The 19,488-nt window shown below is 35.5% G+C and overlaps 1 protein-coding gene across 3 annotated transcripts in view; it reads left to right on the plus strand.

Moving 5' to 3' along the window:
* Positions 1 to 19,108, plus strand: part of LOC127866496 (F-box and WD repeat domain containing protein 10B-like) — a 40,133-nt gene extending 21,025 nt beyond the window's left edge. For 2 of the 3 annotated variants that reach the window (XM_052407045.1, XM_052407046.1), the window contains exons 4-12: positions 3,192 to 3,427; positions 4,076 to 4,145; positions 4,734 to 4,906; positions 9,156 to 9,277; positions 9,772 to 9,920; positions 10,419 to 10,561; positions 10,910 to 11,068; positions 12,076 to 12,228; positions 15,034 to 19,108. In XM_052407045.1, the coding sequence (XP_052263005.1) occupies positions 3,192 to 3,427; positions 4,076 to 4,145; positions 4,734 to 4,906; positions 9,156 to 9,277; positions 9,772 to 9,920; positions 10,419 to 10,561; positions 10,910 to 11,068; positions 12,076 to 12,228; positions 15,034 to 16,555 (2,727 nt within the window). In that variant the 3' untranslated portion in view covers positions 16,556 to 19,108. Of the gene's footprint in view, positions 1 to 1,137; positions 2,171 to 3,191; positions 3,428 to 4,075; positions 4,146 to 4,733; positions 4,907 to 9,155; positions 9,278 to 9,771; positions 9,921 to 10,418; positions 10,562 to 10,909; positions 11,069 to 12,075; positions 12,229 to 15,033 lie in introns of those variants that run through there. The other variant, XM_052407047.1, reaches the window with a different exon arrangement.
* Positions 19,109 to 19,488: the final 380 nt, after the last annotated feature.

Here is a 19,488-nt window from a genome sequence, read left to right on the forward strand (position 1 = left end):
TTCTCTGAGTGTTTAGGAGAACCAATCAATGAAAGATTGATCTCCAAAAACATGTTGATCTTAATACTAGATCTACATCATACAATTCACAATTATGACTGAATTAAACACAAAACATTTTTTGCTGTAATTTGAATAGAGTATGGACCAAAAAGTGTAAAGCTTCTGTATTTGTATTGTTTTTATTTAGGGCGGGTCTTTTGCTGATGGAGCAAAGGTAAAATACTGCAATTAGGGTGCGGGTTAAATAGACCCATAGAAGTGGGTACATGTACTTACTCGCAGACAGTGTAAAGGGAACTGTTACTTGATTACATATAAACATGGAATACTATGTCTGGCAAACTTGCAACTGTCACACAATTTATATGTCTACACCTATGCACCAAAACTTTTACACTGGGTGAAGTTTGTTTAGATTAAGGTGACTTTATTGCTTACAAGTAGGCCATGCTCTGTGAAAAGAGTGTTTAATGCATGTGCGTAAAGCGTTGTCTCAGATTAGCCTGTGCAGTCTGCTCAGGCTAATCAGGGACAACACTTTCCGCTTTGATGATATTTTTCATTTACAGAGAGTCTCTTCTTAGCAAAATCTAGTGTAGGCAAAACGTGTTGTCCATTATTGGCCTGTGCGGACCATACAGGCTAATGTGGGACGACACTTTAAGCACCTGCATTAACCACCTTTTCATAGAGCATGGCCAAATTATAAATAGTTTGATACATGCTCAAATAATAGATTTATTTATGTAGTTTTTTGTATATTTGACTTTTGTTTTTACTGATTATTGAGTTTGAGTAAGTATCTCATAATGTTGTTGTTTTCAGTTTGAAATCAGAAAGTCCTAGCGACTATGTGGTGTTTAGTCTTGCTGATAGACTGATTGCTAACAAAGAATCTTAAGTACATTAAATCTCTATCAATTTATTAAACCTCAGCACCATTTTTCCTAAAGAACTTATACATCAGATATAAAACTTGATATTTAGTAAAACAATAGCCTCATTGAGATAAATATGACTTGCTGTGTAATCTAAAATAACAGAATATCAATACTATTCCATGATTGTCTGATAGCCTTTTGTTAACATCTGTTGAATGGTTGTTATTAAAGTCTCTTATCAGACTAAACCAAATTTATTGGCTTTAACTTATGAAATTTGGCAATAGAAAAAAGGACTATAAACCGTTTTGATTATAAACTTTTGTGGCATTTTGATGCAGTAAAACAATATTTATTCAACTTGGATTTTGTTCTTCTTTGTAAAAAGATAAGTGTTAATGTTATGAAAATATTTCGAAATATTAAATGGCGGAATAAACTTACAATAACTGTCACTGGATTGAATCAATCATTCAACTTCCAAGGACAAATCTCCATTTTATGACTTGAGTTGTTTAAGAAAGGATTTAGAAGTTGGATACAACGAGATTGTTCACAGTTTCAATTGCATGTAGTGAAATTGAAAAAAAGCCATTTTTTTTAAAGAATAATCTGTACAGTTTAAGGATTGTTGCATTCCACAGATAAAAGTAGACGGGAATACATTTTAGGATATAATTTTTAGTCACAGTTTTCATTATATTTGTTTTTGCCAAAATATTGTAACTAAAGAATATCAGACAAGCTATCATTGGTTTAGATCCTTGTTAAGGTATAGACACTTCTCAATGATATCAGTAAAAATATATTGAACAAGATATTCAGGAAAGTCTACCAGGATAACATCAATCATGGCACTGTATCCTTATGGAGATGTAAGACTGATGGACAATTATGAACTGGCAAGGGCTTATTCGTGGGACGTTAGCTCTGCCCTAAAACTGGTCAAAGTAGAAATGCACATGAAGTTACAGGAATATAACAACAGAATTCTGGGACTGATACGAGAGCATAGTGCTGACATTGAAAACTACGAGAAATTCCACCATGAGTTATTTGGCCGCGACTATGACCTGTTGAAATTCAAGGAGCCCGATAAAGAGGGAGAGGGGGCGGGGCAAGTTGGTGAGGCAGAGGATGATGGGGTGCTAGACAAGATGCTGGACAAAGAGGTGGATTACCTCGACATACTGATGCCCAATCTAAGCATGAAGTTGCCAAAACTTGACCAAGACGGTCAGCATAAGAAAGTCCAATTTTCAGTGAACAGTACTTTTAAGAAAAGTGTAAGTGCGGGTTTTGGGTAAGCATGGTAGTGTCATGTTCAACATGGTGGTAGTATGCACAGTTTATGGGTGCACAATTTGTTTGGCAGCTGAGGGCTTTGTTGGTTCAAGGTTTTAGTTTATTTTCATGTATTTATTGTTTTAAGACTTTCTTTATTCTGTATGGATTTACTTCTTACAGTTTTTCTCAGGACAATCTAATTGAGCTGTTTACATTAAATTGTATGCTCATTATTTCATATACACATACATTTTCATAAGTTAATCTTTTGTGTTAACTAATTGCAGATTATCATCATGTCCACACATTTAGCTGCATATTATCCATACTTAATCTTATGATGACTTGTTTTAAACTTCTTTTTAATTCCCATGTCGACAGATTTCAGCTACCTGTATTTGCCATACTTGTATGTCTTCTTTTTCAGTTATAATCATACCTTTAGTTGCATAATTATGACTCCCTTGATAAATTCCATGTTGGCCAAAAAAGTCCTCACTATTCTTAGTATTGCTCTTGAATACCCGTAACTCTGTATAAGCATTTTTTATTCATCATGATATTAAGTTCAGCTTTGAGATACCTGTATATTTTCTTCTTTTCTATGAATCATATCGTCAAAAAGTGCCAACTCTTGAGCACTTAGATACTAGATACTAATATCTAGAGCATCCTAAAACAGAGCTTTTCTCCCTTCTCATGAAGCTTTTTTCTTCCTTATTGAGCTTTTTTCTCCTTACTCGTAGAGCTTTTTTCCTTACTTGTTGAGCTCTTATCCATTCTCATTGACCTATTTTTCATCCCTCCAACTGGGCTGTTATAAGATAGCATCCCATAAGATTTTGTTTCCAAATTATGTTGTTTCCGCAGAACTTACTTTTCCTGAGCTGTAAATCGTAACCTCCCTAGGAAAAGCCAAAAACAATGCCATTTTTTTCTCTAAAAGAGGGCAAAAAGTAGCCACTCATATATGAAATTAGGCATTTTAATAAACATGAATGTGTTTCCCTCCAATTGCAGGGTGCCTCTGCTCATGGCTCAAACCCTGTGTATGCGAAGGACATTGACATTCTTGTGCCCAACATCGACCACAGGACGGGTCATGTGATACGTACAGAGGAGGCCGTGATCAAAACAACATTCAAAAGCGAGATGAACTTTGATACGGCATACAGCGGGTTGTCTGTCCGAAAAGTGATAATGGAAGAGAGGAATGTGTACTGCGGTCCATACAACGTCATGGTGCTCTGCGATAGGTAAGTTGTTGAATCTAACAGAACAGGATCTGGGTCAAATTTACAATACCTTTTCCAGTCTCTCAGAGAACTTCGCTTCTTGCTTGTGCTTAAAGTATGAACTCAAAGGACAATACTGTACACACATGCAAAAAGCCGGTTTTCTGACAGACCGGCTGAAATGTATTCCAACAAGGTCCAGTTGCTTAACCATTAATTAAAGATAAACATACCTTAAGTATCATCAGCAGTACATAAAGCACTGTGTTACACATTTTGGTATTTTAGTGTGTGCAACTGACTATTGCAAATAATATTTAAAATTTCTCAATTACTTGAATATATTACTTTTGTTGAAAGTTGTAATGAAACAGATTTATCATATTTGAGCTGTGTTCTGAGAAAACTGGGCTTAATGCTTATGTGTTAAGTGTCGTCCCAGTTTAGACTGTGCTGTCCGCACAGGCTAATCAGGGACGAAATTTTCTGCTTTTATGACATTTTTCGTTCAAATGAAGTCTCTTCATAACAAAAATCCAATTTAGGCGGAAAATGTCGTCCCTCATTAGCCTGTGGGGACTGCACAGGCTAATCTGGGAGGACACTTTACGCACATGCATTATGCCCAGTTTTCTTAGAATACAAATCATTTGTTTTGTAATTTTGCAGTGAGGACCCACACAGAGTTGTTCATACAGATGGAGGAAAGCTTATTGCAGTGGGCTCAAAAGACAGAAAGGTAAGCTAATGATAATTATGTAGTGGCAAATGACTCCTCTGTTTTCAATCTTGAATGCAGGAAAAAATCCTCAACCAAATCTAACAATATAGACAGCCTGAATATGAGACAGGTTATAGCAGTAAATTGATAGTATATTATTACTTGCGATGTTAACACACCCAAAAATACTATGTATAGTACAAAATACCCTGCGAAACAGAACACAAACAGTAACAAGTACCTCCTTTTGTGTCTCCAAGTATGCTCCTCAGGATAACTTAATTCTTGTAATCCTTATAATGGTAAATTTGAATAAAACAACAACTTAAAAATATGAAAGCAACAATAATATAAATCAACTGCACCCTGGAGAAACAAGGCTGAATGCATGCGCATAATGTGTCTTCCCAGATAAGCCTGTGTAGTCAACACAGGCTAATCAGGGACAACACTTTCTGTTTTTATGGGATTTTTTTATTTAAAGGAAGTTTTTTCTAAACAAAAATCCAGTCTAGGCCAAAAGTGTGTTCCCTGAAATTTTACCCACATGCAGTAAGCTGTATATCCCAGAGTGTGACATGAAGTTTACTTATGTCTCTCTTCCAGGTACGTTTTGTTGACATGGTATCAGGACGTGAACACAAGCGCATGTCGAAGGGTGAGCCCGGGGCTGACGGGGAGCTCCCGGTCATTACGGGCCATGCGGGCTCCATACGCTGTGTCTGCATCATGGAGAAGCAAGGCCTCGTTCTCAGTGGCAGCTATGATACTAGCATTAGGTAGGGTTGCATTGCACTAAATGTGAATTTTCACATTGTTTGACTTTTACTAATTTTTGTTAGTATATCTTAATTTACGACATAGTAATTTTCTCGTTTTCGTTCAGATATGTGTACACTTTGCTTGTACTGCATACAGCTAAAATGCCAACTTTAGATAGTGTTGCATGGCACCAAATCTGCCTTTTCTTATAATGATATTTTTACTTGTATCTGTTGTGATGTCTGTTTATAATGTCTTAAAGCAGCTGTAGTATTGTTGATTATTGAATAATAGGCTGAACAGGCTATACTTCACCTTAGGCTTTTATTTAGATGCTTTTCTAAAATTTATGGTGCATGATAAGAATACATAGTTTGGAATACATGTTCATTCTCTATTTATCAAAGAATATCAAACATTGTTCAGACCTAATATTTGCTTGATTTATGTTTTTATTTGTGAATTCTTTCATGGATTTTTAAATGTAAAATATCCTGCACATTTTGTGGTTATTTTGGGTTGAAGTAGTTCATATGAAAGTACATTATGGTCATAAGAATTTGTTTTATGTTTGTGTTCTTGTGTAAAAATGTATATATATATTTCAAATTCCTTTTACTTATTATATCAGCCTCACTTCGTGAAAATGAGGATTCATGCATATGCTTAAAGTGTCGTCCCAGAATAGTCTGAGCAAGTCGCACAGGCGAATCATGGATGACAATTTCCGCTTTTATTGTATTTTTTGTTTAAAGGATGTCCCTTCTTATCAAAAATCAAGTTAAGGCAGAAATTGTTCACCTGTGTAAGCCTATGTGGACTGCACTGGCTAATCTAGGAAGACACTTAAAACACTTGGTTAGTCAGAGTATTTGCCCGTGTCATTGGTCTGATCCTCCTGCGTACACCATCATGGTGTCTGTGGTCTGATCCTCCTGCGTACACCATCATGGTGTCTGTGGTCTGATCCTCCTGCGTAGACCATCATGGTGTCTGTGGTCTGATCCTCCTGCGTACACCATCATGGTGTCTGTGGTCTTATCCTCCTGTGTACACCATCATGGTGTCTGTGGTCTGATCCTTCTGCGTACACCATCATGGTGTCTGTGGCTTTGCCAAGTAGGATCAGTTTGTCCTCAGTGTTTGTATGAAGAAGCCTGGCAGTATTGACAGTACCGATAAGGGCCGTAAAATAGAGATAAATCTTGGCAGCCAAATTGATGAACTGTTTTGTTGCATTTCAAGTGTTTGACTTTACTACTCAATGTTCACCGATGAGATTAAAAGCTTTAGTTAAAAGGTTTTTAAGTGATGTTTTGTTTCTCTTTGGATAACGTCAAGTTTCTTTTTTTTGTATAAACTAAATGGATGGGTCTTGTAAATAAGGAATTCCTTAAATGTTTGAAAAGCTAAGTTTTATTGCTATTTACAATCTATTTAAAGTTGTCCAAATGCTTGAGAAATTTAATTAAAATAAAGTAAATTGTGATATGGTATTGAATATATGATATGGCATTTAGATAGGGCTTGCTGGAAATCAAACAATCCTGTGGCCATATCAGACCTGGGTGTCTTTCAAGTGTTTTGTAAACATTGGTCAGAAGGCACTTTTCAGATGTAATGGTGTTTACTCAGATAGTCTTTATTTAAAACAACCTTAAAGCAGCCGTATTTTGGTTTTATTATCTGAAGGATTATACCATCATGTACTTATTGTAAATGTATTAAAGTGAAAAGTTTGACTTGCGTTCTTCAACACATGTAGCAGGGTACTGATTCTTGTGCTTAAACCTGCACAAATAACGGGATGAAATTATACAAAAGCTTGTGTCGCAAATATTTTTCAATCTTATCATATTCCTTTTGTTATTTATAGATATTAGTTATTTTTGCGACAGTTGAACAGCTTAGTTTGTTTTGTAGAATCTCAAGGTAGGCATGACATATACATAGCCACACATTTTTCCACCTTGCAAGACAAAATGCATTAAGTATATTCCAGCCTTTAAATAATAGAGAAATTAAAATTTCTTCAAAAACTAAATTGACTTTAAATAACCCAAGTACAAAGAGAAAATTTATAAGATGTTTTCATTCTATCTTTTAATATCTTATAGAATATTGTACTTACTGAATAGATAATTTTTTAAATTAATCTATGACATTTAAATAATGCCCTGTTTTAAATAAGTAATTGTAGCTGTCTGAAGATCATTTGTTGAAGTTGTTTTCCGGTTTAGTGTTCCTGTTGTATTATTGTGTCACAATCATAGATTCGTGCCGTAATAAATCTTCCAGACTTTTGTCAAGTCTTCATAAATAAGTGCTTCATTAAATGTTTGGATTGGTGCAGGATGGTGACATTACCAGATGAAATGCAAACCATTAATTATAAAACGATTAATTTGATAGTTGATATTATGTAGCCTGCATGCTGATTGCCAGTGTCAAATATAACTTTAAGCTTTTTTATTGATGAAAAATGGAAATTATATACCTGTGCAATTTTGATTGCTGACATGTAATTGCACAATATGATAAATATAAGTGGTCTTAAGCTACCTCTCTTGGTAATGTGCTTGACTATCAATCCGCATATCACAGGTTCAATTCCTGGTCCGGCCACATAACTTATGTGGGCATTGATAGTCATGAAATTATTTCTCTGACCATTCTGGTCTCACATCTGATTCAACTAGGGCAGTTGTCACTTATTGGCATACATATGCGCACTTGACACTAATAATTCAGCTTATCAAGGAAAAGTGCAAGTAACTTAACTGAACACTTTAATGTGATTAAAATTCAGAACTGTAGAAAAGGGTGAAAAATCCAAATAAACAAACTAACTCCCAATGGTGTGCGATGTTTATAAATTAATCAACTGCCTATGATATTAATGTAATCTGATCAATTTATATTGCTAATACACCATCTATTTTGTTGAGAGCTAGATCATTATCTTAATATTGATAGCATTGTTATACCCATTTCCTAAATTATATTATACAGAAATTTCCTGAATATATATATATTTTTTAAACTCAATTGATTCATTGATGATTTTGAGTAATTGCAGTGTTTTGCTTTATTAGTCCCCTACCGGTGAAACCGGAGAGGAACTTATGGTTTGCGCTCTGTCTGTCAGTCAGTCTGTCAGTCAGTCACACTTTTCTGGATCCTGCGATAACTTTGAAAGTACTTAATATTTTTTCATCAAACTTGGAACATGGATAGATGGCAATATGGACATTATGCACGTCATTTCATTTTGTTACTACGTCAAAAATTGTGGTTGCTATGGCAACAAATAGACTAGAAATACTGCTGAAAATGGTGTTTTTTCTGGATCCTGCGATAACTTTGAAAGTTCTTAATATTTTTTCATGAAACTTACAACGTAGATGGATGGCAATATGGACATTATGCACGCCATTTCATTTTGTCCCTACGTCAAAAATTGTGGTTGCTATGGCAACAAATAGACTAGAAATACTGCTGAAAATATTGATTTTTCTGGATCCTGCGATAACTTTAAAAACTCTAAATATTTTTCATGAAACGTGAAGCATGGATAGATGGCAATATGTACATTATGCATGTCATTTCATTTTGTTTCTACGTCGAAACGTCTGGTTGCTATGGCAACAAATAGACTAGAAATGCTGCTGAAAATGGTGCTTTTTCTGGATCCTGCGATAACTTAAAACATTCTTAATATTTTTTCATGAAACTTGAAACATAGACAGATGGCAATATTGACATTATGCATGTCATTTCATTTTGTTCATACGTCAAACATTCTGGGTGCTATGGCAACAAATAGACTAGAAATACTGCTGAAAATGGTGTTTTTCTGGATCCTGTGATAACTTTAAAAGTTCTTAATATTTTTTCATGAAACTTGGAGCATGGATAGATGGCAATATGGACATTATGCACGTCATTTTGTTCCTAGGTCAAAAATTCTGGTTGCTTTGGCAACAAATACAAAAACAATTCTGACAATGGTGGAATTTCTGACAATGGTGGAGCCGGTAGGGGACTTTTATTGCTTGGAAATAGTCTTGTTTTTTTCTATAATTTTTTATGCTTGATTATAAAATGATTTCTTACACAGACTTTGTAAGTAAAGAAAAAGATCATCTAGCCTTGTAATGTACCTAATTAATATTAACTTATTTTTCAACTTCAGATAATAATAGCTTAGTACACCTTATATACGGGGGCCTTGACAATCCTCAAGGTGTGATTGTGTATTTTCAGGATGTGGAGCGTGAACACAGGCCACTGTCTGAAGATATTCAGGGGCCACAGGGACACTGTGCTGGTTATCAGGGTCCTAGGGAACATTCTCATCTCAGGGTCCAAGGACAAGTCCTGCAAAAGTATGCACCTGTCAGAAACCTTCATCTCCTCTCCTGGCTTTATGCATGTGCGTAAATTGTCATCCCAGATAGGCCTGTGCATAGGCTTATCCTGAATGACACTTTACACTTTTATTGAATTTTTCATTCAAAGGCGGCTTCTTCCAAACAAAAATCTAGTTTAAGCAGAAAGTATACTTTACAAACATGCATTAAGCCCAGTTTACCCAAAATGTGGCTCATTTAAGAAATTATGTTTTTTTTTCAATGTATATGAGCCAATAAACAACAGTTTTGAAGTTCTAATTATTTTAATTAAAGGGTCATCCATGAGAGCGCAACAGTTTTCAATTGGCAGATAAATAATATAAATGCTTAAATTATCTAAAAATTTCTTACATGATCTGAAAAATATTTTTGGAATGAACTTTATTTTACCATGCTTCACTTAATACCACAGTTGCTGAGTGATATTTTCCCCATGTTTTTCATTATGTGTTTACTGTTTATTTCAGTTTGGAACATGAGCACTGGCAAGTGTCAGAGGTCTTTCCGACACCGGCATCCAGTGTCTGCTGTGGCAATGTCCACTGAGACAGTGATCACAGGCTGTGAAGGGGGCAAAATTAAAGTGTGGGATCTCAGAACAGGCAATCTCATTAAGGTAACATACACATTGTTCAGTAAGACATTTAAATCACTCAGTAGCTTTTAATTTGATTGATAAATTATAAAAAAGTTGTCAAGGTGTTGGAAAATTAGTAATAGTAGTTAAATTGATGTGAATGAAACATACTCAAAATACTGCTACACGCATGGCCACTATAAATGTTTGTTTGTCTAGCATAGAATAAGTTTTCACTGGAGTGTACAATTTTGTGGGTATTGACAAATTAAAACCTTGTGATATTTTGTTGCTACACAAGGAATAATCTATGTATTTTCTTGAATATTAATTATTTTTATTGTAAAATAATTATACAACAAAGATGTATATCATAGATCACAATTTTTGTTTTGTTTTGTAAACTGTGTAATTAACTTAGAAATACATTAAAAATTCCTTTTAACAATAAATTGTTAGGAGTTCCAAGTAATAAAATCAGTCATTAAGTAACAAGGTGACCTATTTGAGATTACAATTATCTCTCCTTACCTACAGGTTTTAATTGGCCACCATGAAGGGGTCACAGGTATACAATTTGACCGTTACCACATCGTGTCGGTGGGTAAGGACAAGTATGCCCTGGTGTGGAGCGCTATCGGAGATCACAACAGGTGTCTGACAGCCCTGCGACATCCCAAGTGAGTCAATGGTGTATGTTTTAACTGCCATAGTAATACAGTTTTCAGTTTTAAACATGTCTTCAAATAATTATATATAATGCTTCAGTTCCTTGTTTTCAAATTAGTGTCATAATATTAAAGACTTAAAAGAGTACATGTAAATAGAAGAGATTTTACTCAGCATACCATGTTATCATTCAAGATAACCGTAGGATAATTTTTTACACAGTTTAATGGAGAATCCTTGTTTAAAAAAAGACTTTCAAGTGTTTTAATTCAAAGTGCTGTCATATTTAAGAGGTGTATTGGAAAAACAAATCACAGGAATTTTTTTATTATTATCTTAATTGCAAGTTTACTCTGCAGGGAGGTGCTGTGCGTAGAGTTCATGTATCTACGGTGCATCACTGGATCAGCAGATGGTCGTATACGGATCTGGAACATTATCAATGGAAACTGCTGTCGTATCATGCGTGGAAACAGCCGCTCAGACCCCATTTTGCACATCGTTGCTATTGACAACAGGTACACAGATGACAGGGTTGTATTTAGCTGCTAGCTTTGAGCAAATCACTAAGGCTTTTTCGATATTTTTATGCTCCCCAAAAATTAATTTTGGGGCGAGCATATAGTGGCTGCTTCATCTGTCCGTCCGTATGTCCGTCCGTGCACAATTTTTGTCCGGGCTATTTCTCAGCAACTAATGACTGGAATTCAATGAAACTTTATGGGAAGCTTCACTACCAAGAGGAGATGTGCATATTATCAGCCGGTTCTGGTCGGATGATTTTTCACAGAGTTATGGCCCTTTGAAATTTTTGAAATTTTCCATTAACTGTTCATATAGTGCAATTCTTGTCCGGGCTATTTCTCAGCAACTAAAGACCGGAATTCAATGAAACTTTATGGGAAGCTTCACTACCAAGAGGAGATGTGCATATTATCAGCGGGTTCTGGTCGGATGATTTTTCACAGAGTTATGGCCCTTTGAAATTTTCTATAAAAAAATTCTTGTTCCCCCAACTACTGTGCCCTCAAGACGTTTCCTTTTATCTGAATATATAGTGCAATATTGTGACAAAAAAAAACTTTGGGGAGCATCACCCGTTTCCGACGGTTTCTTCTTATACAAATGACATTAGTATTTCAATAGGATTTTTCTTTTCTTATGTTGATATTTGTATACAACTTTTTTTTTTAACTCTGAAGTATGAAACAGTGTATGTCACCATTTTATAATTACAACTGTATATTTCACTTTGATTTAAAAAAAGTATACATATGCACTAATAATTTTAAGGTTGCAAAATTAAATAAAACACTGCTTAAAAAAGATCCAGAAGGAGCAATTTATTGAAAAGTGTAACCACCCCACCATCATATAAGCCTCGTTCTGGGCAAACTGGTATTTATGCATGTGCATAAAGTGTAGTTCCAGATGAGCATTATAAAGCCTAGATAAACCTAAGCCTGAACGCTGTACACCTATGAATTAAGCCCATTTTTCCAAGAGCAAGGGTTGTATATTTTAGGATAACTATCAACACGGCGGTGAACATGCTGGTGCTGAATTTCGAGGAGGTGGAGTGGGACTACAACCTGGAGGATGACAAGGTGCCCCCACTCGTACAGTACTCCTCATACGCCGAGGCTCCCGTGAGGCAGCAGCCATACCCGTACATCAGGTATCATACCCGCTATATGGGAGTCGCGCTTAAGGAAAACTCAGCTTAATGCATGTGCGTTAAGTGTTGTCCCAGATTAGCCTGTGCAGACAGTCTGCAGTTGCCAATCAGAAACAACATTTTTCACTTTTATTGAATTTTTAAAGAAGTCTCTTCCGAACAAAAATCCAGTCTGCAAAGACTAACCTTGGACGACGCTTTACGCACATACATTAAGCCCAGTTTTCCCAGAATAAGGCTTATGGTATTTCTGTATTTACTTTAAACTGTAAAATGAATAGTTACATTTATTTTCAAAGTCATGAATTTGTGTCGTCTTTAAGCAACTAAATTAAAACTGAAAGTAAATTGACCTCGTCAGGAATGAATACATTTTAACTATTGGTCATCAAATTTTTCCCAATATTATCTTGGCCAAGTTAAAAATGGGGTCACATGGGGTCAAATACTTTGTTGCAAGGTAAAATGAAAGACAAAGATTTAGAACAACCTACAGGCCTTATTTATAGCCCAATCTTCATGAAACTTGGTGAGAACATTCGTCCAAATGGTACCTTGGATAAGTTATGAACTGGGTCATTTTTGGTTAAAAGCTAGGTCACATGGTCAAACAAATAAAAATGTGCACAATCTTAATGAAACTTGCTCTGAGCATTTGTTCTTAGTATTTCTTTGATTAGTAAGATATCGGTTTCTATCTATTTATTTTATTTAACAACATGGCAGCAATGAGGCAGGACAGTTTTTGTGGATTAAGTATAACCATTTGAACACTGAGAAGTTACTTTGTTGACCAACTTACACAGAACATTGAACAACTGTTTATATCTGGTCTGAGTTCAAAATGCTTATCAGGGATTTAAAAACTCCTTTGGCCCCTTTGCGAGTCATTTTGATAAAACATCTATTATATAGCTGAAATAAGCATCAACAAAGGGCTGTGAAAACCCATATTCCCACATCTTCAATTGGGCACTTATACATGTAGTGACACAATTATTCTGTAAAACTCCTAACACACATTACAATTAAAGATTATAACATTTTATGATGCAAAGATTTGGATAGATACATTTATTCACACTTGTTTTCGGCGTGCTGTATTAAGCCAGCTTTTCACCTTACCTGACCTTTGCAAGTGTCCAATAAAATTCAAATAAAATTTCCCGCGGCTAGGTACGAATGAATACACTTAATTTATTCCATTGGCTGATTTGAGTATACCACCAGAACATTGGAAACATATCCGCGTCTTTGTAACACTGTTTTACTGCATGAAACAATTTTATCTCTAATGAAAAGGCTTAATAGATAGAACAGTTTTACACTCAATTCTCGACATCAATACAGTCTGTGCGTGCACCTTTTATTTTCAGAGAAATACCAGCGCACAAGCGTTTATATTTAAAGGCTATGTTCTCATATTTAGTACTTACTTCCATATTCCTGTCATCATGTTAACATGCAAAAGTATAAAGAGCAGTGGAAGCGAGGCCTCACTTTAATGCATTGCATTTCAACCCGCGAGGTTTCGGGTCAATTTGCGGACATTCAGAGTTTATATACAGGTCATCACCGGAGTTCGCGGCCAGTAAAATAATCTAATAAAGACGCTATCAGTGAACCTGGAAATTTCTTTAGACCAGAAATATGTTAAATGAAGATATTCAGCAATATAATTATGGTATGTCAATAATAGATTCTTAATGTGTTTTCAACAATACAATGATAAATATTATTTTTGATAAATTTAACAATAATTATTCCACCATATTGCCTAATGTACTAAAGTGATATTATGAGCATCTAACAGTTTATAGGTGTCTATCGCAACCGTTGTTTATTTTTGGTGTTTCTACTTCATATACACTTATATTAATTAATGCAGCATCAACATACTAATTCAATATACCAGAAAGAGAAAAATAATGCATTTGAATATCAACCGTACTTTCGTTTGATCATGCGTTTACGAGTTGAACCTAAATTTAGTTTTAGTGCAGATTCGTTCATACGACACAAAGACACAATTTTGTTTTACGGATCATTTCGGCTTACAGGACTGGGTGGGTCACGTAAGAATATCGAATATAAAATATATTTTTATAAACAACTGGTAGCAAGGTGAGTTGCAGATAATTGATTAGTAACCACATTTTAACTAACTCTTTTGACCTGTTAATTCTTTTCAGCTCAATTCAACAATGCAAAATGCCCATAATATCACTTTAAGCATGAGCGCGATGATTCTCGATACTGGTAATAATCGAATCAAATAGCAATGCCAGACAAACCACTAAAAAAGGTTTGTTCGAAGAACGCGCCTATAAATACGGATACTTCGCGTGTGGCCGGTTGACTCATATGTTTTAATTTCACTTCCATTCTTCTTTTGGTTTACTGTTTTGTATCTATAGGTTTATGACCAGCAATATGTTATAATGTAAAATAAGCCGCGAAAACTCCGCGTAACATCCCGTACTGCGGGTGATGCAGCTAAGAACTGCACAGAAAAAGACATTCGCTTTCCTTGATCTCATTCATTGAACTATCAACACCGTATATCTTTTTTAAAGATATTTCTTGTTTATTTTTAAGGCAACACAATTGCTTTTGCTAATATAACCTACAATAAAATACATAAAAAACATTCTCTGCAGAAATTCAGCTCCAAGTAAAAATTGTTTCTTAACTTTTAAAGGGGTACACAAATAAATATAGAGAAACATCAGCTGCATCAGCAGGAGACAAACTGTTAGAGTGATGTAGAAATCTTTTGTTCATACTTAATTACTATTTGTTTAGAGCTCAAAGAATGAAGAAAGCTGGAGCAACCAACACCAAGCTCCTTCACAAGGATGAGTTCACAGAGGCCCAAGGCAAATTGCCAATCCCGCAGACTTTGTACCGTGCTACCCAGCTGCCCCATAGTGCTAAAACCCTCTCTGCCAAGAGCCTTGAGAGTGCCAAGATGATTCAGTCTGTACCCACTGAGAGCCATGCTTCTTCGTACAGAGAAGTTCGCGAGCAAAGGAGCGCAGGAACCTATGTTGACCAGGTCACAAGCTCAGGTCCTAGGGTTCAGACACAGTCCTCACATTCAAAGCCCCCGTTGCCGAGTTCATCCAAGTCCCGACCACTCACCTCCAAGTCTGGACAGTCTGGTTACTCAGTCACAATCATGGATGACGCAGTTGCTGAGCAAGAACTTGATGAACATGAGTGGCGGGAACCCTATAGGCTTCAGCGAAGAATTTCTTGGGCCTTTGAACATCCTTTGATGCCAAAATCCAAGGAAATCTCATTGTCAGAAACCAAGGCTTTGCTGAGGTCACAAATGAGGATGAAATCTGAAAGTATTGTTCCCCCTGACTTTATTTACCTTACTGTTAATGCTATTCAAAACTCGATGAAACCCAGTGATGTGAGTACTAACACCTCACAGAACATGATGGACTCAAGAAAGACTCGTATGATGGACACAAGATTACGTCAGAATAGACCCTCGTCTTCTCCAAGTAAAATAGATCCTAGGACTAGAGTTCCAGTAGAGCAGCTTGACCTTTCACAGTTTAGAGAAAAACAACCAGAGCCAGAAACAATGTCGGAAGTTTCTGAGGTTAGATCAGTGAAATCTGCAAAATCAAAAGAAGAAATTCCTCAGACAACTGACCGTGAAGTTTTTGCAACAAAGTGTCTAGTTAAGCCTGTTAAATCAACACCTAAACTAAGTGTTCATCCAAAGCGTATAAGGACCACTCTACCGAAAGGCAGAGTCATACGCCCAATATCTGCGTCGGTTACGCGCTTGGAACCACCAGAACCCGACAGTAAACCTGTCAGACCTATCACAGCACCACAAATGCGAGGGAGACCAGATACCGCGTCCTCCATACCTTCACAAATTGCTGCTTCTATGCCTGGTGTTCAACCACATCGCAAGAAGGCCCCAAATGTAACTACTACAGGGTTTGAGCCTAATATTGTCCCCATGTTGATGTATCCACCTGACATGAAGGAGAAACTTACATCAATGTTGAAGGAGAAACGACAGCAGCGCCACGATGATTTGATTGAATCTGCCAGCGAAATAGGAATAGGAAAAGTAAGTCAGTACAATGACCCCATGAGGTCACACGTGAAGTTTGAACTTCGCACACATGTCCAAGAACAGGAATTCATCACCAGGACTGAACAGTTGCACCATGAGCGGCAGAAGAGGGATGAAGTACTGATGGAGAGAAAGAAGAGACTTTTGTGGACTGCAAAGGCCACTGGCAGGAATGTATGGTCTTCACCTAGCTCTAGTGATCTGAACAGCAAGTGAGTTAGTATGTAATTAGATATGAGCCTATCTCTGGGTAAACAGGGCATAATCTTTTTGCGTAAAGTGTTGTCCCAAATTAGCTGTGCAATCTGCTTTTATGGAATTTTTTGTTGAAACAAAAATCCTGTCAATGCGGAAAGTGTAGTCCAGTCTGCACAGGCTAATCTAGGAGGAGACTTTACGCTCATGTATTTAGCCTGGTTTTCCTCAAGTGCTACTGATATTTTACTTGTATTTCTGAAACAAGGGTATTAACCTTATGACATATCCATGGTAGAGTGTTGTGCATTTGTGTCCCCTGAGCATTTAAGATTGAAAATGTAAGAAATTGTTTGCAGCTTCTTTATTTGGTGTTATGGTTGCCTGACTATGTACAATCAAAAAGTTTAATTTATGCATGTTGAACATACACTTGTTTTGTTTTTCAATTTAATTATTTTTAAATTATTCTGATTCTTTAATTGTTATTTATAATGTTTTGTTTATTTATTCGATTTTATATTTTAAAAAAAAGATTTTTTTTTGATAAAGATGGCAATTCTAATTTTTATGAATGTATTATAATGGTAGTAAAACTGATATTCAAATGAATAGCTGTGTCAATGGCTTTCGATCAATATATATTTTTTATACACTTTTATTTTGGCTGGATGTGGAATTGAACACCCTTAAAAGGCAGGCGGATGTATGGATGGGCGGTTAAGCGTGTCGCTTTCTGCTCTCTTAAGTTGTACAGTTTTCATGGAATCTTTACAAAACTGGAAATGTTTGGTTTGATAACCAATTTGCAGGAGAATGTTTGTAATTGTCTTTTTTTTAATCCCCAAAATGCAACATTCGCAGTTTCTGCTCCATTACTTGTGTAGTTTTTATCAAATCCTCACTAAACTTTCTGCACATGTTTGTTGATATTTACATGTTACCGAGGTCTGGTTTTATAAACATTTTTGTTGAGAGTTATTGTAATTTGTTTCTACAAAAATATTTTATACAAATAAAATGAAAATGTGCAGTTAAAGCTCTAGAAACTCATTTACTTTTTAACAAATGTTCACCAAATTTTCCAGATATGTATGTTCCCATTTAATGAAAAAGCGAACTTGATAACCAGCCAAACAAAATTGGCATCCCATGGAAAACATTTTTTACAATGTTAGTATATTTCTATCCTCGTCCTTGTTGTTTCAGATGTAATCAAACAGTTTATGCCTTTATAATACTGAATGCAAGGTATTATTTATAAACTGCTGTTGACTTCATGTGCCTTTATCATACTTTGATATGTTCATTACATGCACAATTAATGTAAAGTATTAAAAAAATATGACATTGTTTTTAAGCCAAATATTTTAAACTTGTTAACCTGTTCACCAGTATTTATTCTTCATTTTGTGCTTTGTTATACAAATACTTTTATCTTGATAGCTCTGTTCATGTTATGTGTTACCGTTAATGTTTGAAATTGTTAGTGCTGATTTACTTACAAAAAGTCAATTCAGATGCCACAGATGTATTTTATATTTTCCTTTTGTTAAAAAAGCACTGAGATGAAATTAAATGAACCACCTTTTGGAAAAATGGGACTTAATAATGCATGTGCGTAATAAAACTTTCTTGACCTGTCTGTGCAGACTACACAGGCTTATATGAGACAACATTCTACACACATGCATTGAAACCCATTTTCACAACGGAGGCTCAAGTGAATGCCTGAGTTATCTTTGTTTTCTACTGCTACTGTGTGCACATGTTGTGTTTAGTCTGTTTCATACTGCCAAATATGTTAAATTAGTTGAAGTGTTGATTGCTTAAACTTTCTTTGGATATTTCCTTATGTTCCATTTTCTGGTTTGATGTCTGTTGTATGGATGTGATAATCATCACAAAATGGAAAACTTGTATGATATGATGCAGATATATGAAACTGTTGGGCTCCAGTGTAATGTGTTCTGTTTTGGTGATTAAAAAACCTTTTTGATTTTGATACAGTTTGGCAGTTTAACAAAAGTAATATTGAAATCAATAAATGGGGATCTTTTGACAAAAATTGACAATTATATGAGGAACTTGTGATTACATATGAGTTACCAATTCCATGAGTAATAAGGATTGTTTAATTTGTTATATCACCGTAAGCCACTGAATGTATACATTTAAAATAAAGTCTTCACAATTGAGACTTTGAAACCACTTTATTTGTAAATGACTTAAGTCTGCAGTAGTAAGTAGTACATATATACTTGGACTATTTTGTATTATGTTTTGGTATGAAAGGATTTTTACTTAAGAATTATGGTACATTAAAAGATGTGTGTTTTGTACCTGTACTTGTACTTTTATAGGTATAATCTCTGACAGGAATTGGACTGCAGTCTTATGATTTTGAAAGGTGATTTATGTTCTTTTTTGGTATTAAAAATGTGTATTGTTTCTAATTGTTTTGTCATGTATGATATGTTGTTTTATTCTTAAAGTAATTTTTTATTTACACAAAATGTTGCTTGATTCATGAACTTCTGTGATACATTATTTTGATTAAAATAAGTGAAAGAATTCTATGGTTTTGTCTTAATTTCTTTGCTTATGTACAGAACAAAAGCCAAGTCATGCAAAACTGGGACTTATGCCCTTGGGAACAGTTTAGCTCTAGCCCAGCCTTTCTAGTCAGAAGCTGTTCGGTCCACTACAAAGTCCTAGTCTCACATGTGGGCATCGTAGTTCCCGACCAGACTGCCTGGATGCGCAAGCTGGTCTGAAGCTACTCAGGCTCCATATTTCATGAGACCCTTTTTTGCATGATGTGGCTCAAGAAGATGCAGTGATTGTTCATGTTGGACAATATTTATCAGTTAAATACGGGTTTTGCATCTTCTATGTACTGAGTGAGAAATTGACGCTCTTTTTATTGAAAATGTTGAAATCGCGAGACGTGC

This window comes from Dreissena polymorpha, chromosome 2 (genome assembly GCF_020536995.1).
Source record: "Dreissena polymorpha isolate Duluth1 chromosome 2, UMN_Dpol_1.0, whole genome shotgun sequence".
NCBI lineage: Eukaryota > Metazoa > Mollusca > Bivalvia > Myida > Dreissenidae > Dreissena > Dreissena polymorpha.